At 37.4% G+C, this 6,000-nt stretch overlaps 1 protein-coding gene across 1 annotated transcript; it reads right to left on the bottom strand.

Annotated features, from left to right (window-relative positions):
• Positions 1 to 4,080: 4,080 nt before the first annotated feature.
• CCDC54 (coiled-coil domain containing 54) lies at positions 4,081 to 5,301 on the bottom strand. The gene has a single exon (XM_006188949.2). The coding sequence runs from the start codon at positions 5,120 to 5,122 to the stop codon at positions 4,136 to 4,138; it is 987 nt and encodes a 328-aa protein (XP_006189011.2). The 5' UTR covers positions 5,123 to 5,301; the 3' UTR covers positions 4,081 to 4,135.
• Between the last annotated feature and the right edge of the window lie 699 nt (positions 5,302 to 6,000).

Below are 6,000 nucleotides of genomic sequence, written 5' to 3'. Positions count from 1 at the left end.
TGGAATCTAAAAAACAAAACAAATGAACAACCATAACTAAACAGAAACAGTGTCATAGATACAGGTTAAAAATGGGAGGTTGCCAGAGGGGAGGGGCATAGGGCATGGTGGTCATTTTGTAACGTATGGAAATATTGAATCACTGTGTTGTGCACCAGGAACTAACATAGTGTTGTCGGTCAGTTATACTTCAAAAAGCAAACAAACGTATAGAAAAAGCTTTGTGGTTACCCTAGGCAGGAGGTAGGGGAAGGGGGAATTGGATGAAAGTGTTCAAAAGGTACACACCTCTGCTTGTAAGATAAATAAGTACAAGGGATGTAATGTACAACATGATTAATATAATCAACACTGCTGTATGTTATATATGAAAGTTGTTACGAGAGTAAATCTTAAGAGTTCTCATCACAGGGAAAAATATTTTTTTCTTTTTATTTAATTTTTTATCTATATGAGATGATGGATGTTCATTAAACTTATTGTGATAATCATTTCATGATGTATGTAAGTCAAATCATTATGTTGTATGCTTTAAACTTACACAGTGCTGTATGTCAATTATATCTCAATAAAACTGGAAGGATAAAAAGATAAAACTTGCTAGTTGTTTTTTTCTGGACTGTGAAATCACAAACACAATAAATGAACAGATCAAACCAAATAAAAACAAACACATAGATACAGAGAACAGAGGAGTGGTTACAAGAGGGGAAAGGAGGCTGGGGGAGGGTGAAATGCATAAAGGGAATCAACTGTATGGTGACGGATGGAAACTAAGTTTTTGGTGGTGAGTATGCTGTAGTATATACAGAAGAAGAAATATAATGTTGTATACATGAAACATGTAACATTATAAACCAATGTTAACCTCAATAAAAAATAAATTTAAGAAACTATCTTTCTTCCATAAAAATTACCCTATCAGAATTGGATTATGGACATTGTGGAAGCTGGGATACCAAGAAGAAAAACTTTTCATTCACACAGAGATATTATGGCTTTAACCAAAACAGAAGTGGGGACAAAGATAGAGGATGGATTCCATGAATCACTGGAAGATAAATAGGGAAAGATCTGATGATTAATACATCAAGTAAGAGAGACGATGACAGTAGTTTCCAGTTTGGTGATGTGGATAGCTTGCATTGTGATGCCATTAACAAAAAGGACACTGGAAGAGAAATGGGTTTGAGTCAGAAGAAGAAAGAATTATTAAGGTTAATCTTAGAAAGTCAAGAATTTGAGACTGCTGTACACATCCAAGTGGAGAAGATAAGTAGTCATTTGGAAAGCTCAGGATGTCCCAGGAGAGGCTGGGTTAGGGGTCCTTTGATTTGGGAGTGATTGAAGTGAAGCATCAGTATTTTAAGGTAACAGTCAGTGGCAGAAGAATCATCAAAGAAATTGAGAAGGCTCTGCCAGAGTGATGAGAAGAGGACCAGAAGAGACAGTGTGGAAGACATGATTCTAAGAGCTGTGGAAAGAGTAGGAGATGTGGACTTCGGCATGGGGAGTGGGCTTCTTATTCAAAGAGGATGATGAGAGATTAGCAAGAGGGGAGGGGAAAACAGAGACAAAGCAAACATACACTTTTGTAAGCTGAGTATAAAGAACTGGAAGGTGGAGATTAAGATGGAGGAAAGAAGAGGACTAACTGATGACGACCCTGCAAACCCCCTGAGGAGGAATGTGGATAAGAGAGACATCATTTCCTCTGAGCCAGGTAGGATGAAGATGAGTAGGGTGAGACGAGGTGAATTTGAAAGCAAGAACTGGGGAAAAATGATTTCTTGACATGTATTACACATTGAGTTATAATTTTAATGAGTCACATGAGATCTCGTGTAGGTGATAATAGTACATCATTGACTCAGGAGGAAAATCCTCTTTCCTCACAGGGAGCATAGGTGAAAGAACAGGACCAACAGTCATTTTTAGGGAAAGTAGGAGATTCTGAGAAAATCCTGTAGTGTCTCTCTCACTTTCTCTTCCTCTTAACATTCTTATGTTGGTAAAAAACAGGTTAAAATGAACATGGTAGTGATCCCTGAATGGAAAAATCAGATCCATAAAAAAGTTGAAATAATAGCCTGTCAGTACTTTACGTTTATAAAATGCTTGGTGGCTTTTATTTCCCATGTTCCCTACCGGCCCCGCTCCTGTGCTCTTGTTTGTTTTTCTTTCTGCCTTGTCACTGTCCTCACCACCTCCTCCTCTCCTTACCTTCTTACTACAGGGCTCATCAACCCTCTTTCTCCTCTGATAGCACGAGCACTTTTTACATTGCTCTTTGCTTCCTGTCCCTATCTGTCGAACCTTAGAGTTGTGCACACGTTTTGTTCGTCCCATTCGATGTTGTGTGTCTATAGTACATGTCTCCTACTTTTTCTTTTACCCTCCACTATCCCTTGCTATGAGCAAACACTTAAGAAATATTTACTACATTAATAAAATGATGACAAAACAAAGCTAGTTGAAAAGTTGAGATGAAATGATAAAACTTGTACGTGTATATGACTGCTCAGAACTAGGGTCTTTTGATTCCCAGCTCTCACCCTGAACTCTGTGCTTCTCTAGAAACATTTAGCAGGTGATAAGGGGGCAGATAGGGGAGACAAAGTGAAAGTGTGCATCAATGAGGCTCAGATGACCCAGGCAAATTCTGCCTGAGTCACTTTTTACTCTCCCAGAAGCCACTTGTGGTGTCATTTGCCTGTGTCATGGCTGACCTTCCCTAGTTACTCTGATGTGATGGCCACAGCCAATGTGCCGAGCTAGAACGCTGGCTGTTCTCTATGGATATCTCTGATAGTCAATAGAGACAATGAGCAGAGACTGCTGGTGCCTTTGCCGGAATAATGCTTTACTTCATTAGCACTGTCAATCCATTTAAAACAAACCCATTTAATAGATAGCCCTGCTTTAAGTAGGTATGTGATAGTATCATCCATGCTGCCCCATCACATATTTTAAGTTATTTATGTACATATCTGTAAATTTGTAAAGAAGGATCAAATACAATGCATTTGGAAATGAAAAAGTTGTATCGTTATTACCAGACTGGCCCCAGACATCCTACTCCTCCCTTAGTTTTCCTCAGTGCTCATCTTAGTTCCTTTTTCCTCATTTGAAGCTGGGTTGTTCTCAGCTAATTGCCAAAGCCCTCCTTTCAAATTATTAACTGAGTATAGTTTGAAATAATATGTTTGCCAAGAATATTTGTAATTTAACAATATATGACTCTCTGTTGGTAGATTTCCTTTACTGAGATAAGTGTTGAAGGAAATTTTTTTTTTGCAGTTAATTTGTATAATTATTTAGAAAAAACTACATTACAATGGCAACCACCTATTATGTCCAAAAATGAAGCCCACCTCGGTAATGTATTATATGGTTGATCCAAGAAAAACACTTTGCCATACAAGAATCTATGGTGGTACAGTGTTGAGATTTAACTTAGCTCACAAATCCCTCCTCAGATTTTCCCTTTTCCTCTCTATCAAACCTGTGAGACAAGGTATTTATTTCATTTTATGAAAATGTAAAAAAATACCCAATACCATATTTGGCTTTCCCCTCCTTTTCAATTATTTGATAGAGATGAAGTTGAAAGAAAAATCCCATTTTTGGAATGAATTTTCCTGGTAATAACTTGTCCTTTCAGTGCCTTTCATTTTTGTAGCTCTAACTTCAGTAGACTTGACAGTGAGTATCTTTTTCACTCCATGCTATTTAAAATTTAGTTAGTAGAGTCTGTCTGTGGTATCACAAATCTTATCTGCAGAGGCCACTGGGACAAAAGTGCATAGAAAACTGACCTGGGAGCTACCAAATGTGTTTCTCATTCCTTTGACTGCTTTATTCTTTGCTTCCACATATAAATGAAATAGGCACTGAAAGAGTCCTCATAAATTTTGCCTTTGAGAAAACAGGAAACTTGACAGTGTATCACAATTGTCCAATGGGGTGATATGCCTCAACTTACCATAGGTGTACAGAAATTTCACAGACTGCTGTGGGTCTGCTACCCACAGTGAGCTAACTACCAAGGAGTTCACAGCAACCACAAAGATGTCTGAATGCTTGGAATGGCCAAGTTACATTTATTTTGTACCAAGCAAAGCAGAAAATTACTCTACAGTCGAGTTACTTCCTCTTTTGAGGAAACAAAAAGACCGTAAACGTACTTGAAAACAGAGAGACAGATTGCGGTCAAGCTCACAATAGGCCCAGGGAATGTACAATATCTCTGGGTTATGACTTGTGGTTCCTCAGGAGGGATGGTTGGCCTAGAAAGAAGCCACTGGATGAATTCTTCTAACTTGGTTGCACTAAGGAAAAATCTCCACTTTCCTCCATGGACAAAAGTTAGCTTGATCCATGTATTAAAGTCTGGGTAAATATAAATATTTGACTTTGCTTTTCGAAAGCTTCTTAATGTGTTGTGATGATTATTTTTCTTCAGAGCTTTAATTTGGGGACAAATTGGTTTTTCCTCAAGATCATCAGTGAGCTTGGGACAACTGGACACTTTCTCTGATTCTGCCGAAGAGCTTTCGGAGTCTGTGGAGGCTACCATGTGCTTCAGAGTTCCTGGATGTATGAGTTTGTGAAGAAGATCTATGATCTCTTTACCCTTTTCTCCTTCCAGAACCTCTAAACAATGTATATGAGAGCAAGAATTCTGGTTTTCCAATTCTATCACCTTCTTCTTTAAAGCATCAATGTCTTCCTTCATAGAGAAGATATCTTTAGTTATTTTGCACTGTTTGTCTTCATTAACATTCACTCTGGTTTCCAGTACCTCCATCTGCATCTGATAAAAGTCAGTCCTTTCCTGGATTTTTGATACAGCGCTGACGATGTCAGTCATTTGGCCAAGGAGTTCAATCTGGGAAGTTTTGATATCTTGGAGCATTACTGCAAGATTCATTTCTTCATCAGCAATAACGTCATCTTGATCACCATCATAGAAAGTCATAGTTGGATATCTAGTTGAATTTGGGTGCTGGTTCATACATTTATGGTAAACATTTTTAAGAGATTGTCTCATCTTGGAGAAATTTGAATTCCACATCTGCCCAGCAGCAGCTTTTACCCTTTTGGTTTGAAGTTTGTACATCTTTCATAATGAAACAAGAGGCAAGGTGTTGGGAAACCTGACCAAAATCAAAGAAAGGAGCAATGTCAGAATGAAATGGTCTTTCTCTTACTATTTGTTGGGTGTCTTTCCTGGTAACATCCTAGAACGCCTTATGGAGAGTATCAAGGGCAACAGTGGGCACTCTTTGACAGTTAGCCTCTTATAGGGTGGTCCAGCTGGAGAGTGCTGTGAAATAACTGTCAATTGCATGGAATCCTTCATAAGCTGACCTGATGCTGATGTCACAATGGCTGCTGGCTTAGAATACATTTAACCTTTCAAAATTTTTGGTCACAGGACTCTTTTTCACTAGTAAAAATTGAGGACTCCAGAACTTTTGTTTATGTGAGTTATATCAATTGATAATCCATAATAGAAATTAAAACTAAGGAAGATTTAAGATATTGATTTATTTAAAAAACCCATTACATGTTAACATAAATGACATATTGTTATGAAAAAATACTTTTCCAAAAGAAAAAAATAGTGAAAAGAGTGTCATTATTTATATATTTGCAAATGTTTTAAATACCTGGATTAATAGAAGACACCTGGATTGTCATATCTGCTTCTGCATTGTATCTGTTGTGATTTGTTGTTTTGTTTGAAGTATATGAAGAAAATATGGCCTCATAGAGCTATGTAAATGGAGAGAGTATTTTAATGGCCATTTCAGATAACTGAGGCTTGCTTTCTTTGCTACTCGACCAATGATAATTGATTAGAAGTTAAGTGCAATATATAATCTTAAACCAGGTTAATATCGTTACATTACAATTCACAGATCTATCTTCCATTTTGTATAGATATTTAATATCATGCATTGGTCATTTGGAAAATAATGATTCACTGAAATG

Source organism: Camelus ferus, chromosome 1, assembly GCF_009834535.1.
Source record: "Camelus ferus isolate YT-003-E chromosome 1, BCGSAC_Cfer_1.0, whole genome shotgun sequence".
Lineage (NCBI taxonomy): Eukaryota > Metazoa > Chordata > Mammalia > Artiodactyla > Camelidae > Camelus > Camelus ferus.
This window is presented reverse-complemented; position numbering and strand designations above follow the sequence as displayed.

Coding starts and splice junctions, on each gene's coding strand:
- CCDC54 (XM_006188949.2), bottom strand. CDS start 5,122: ATGTACAAACTTCAAACCAAAAGGGTAAAAGCTGCTGCTGGGCAGATG.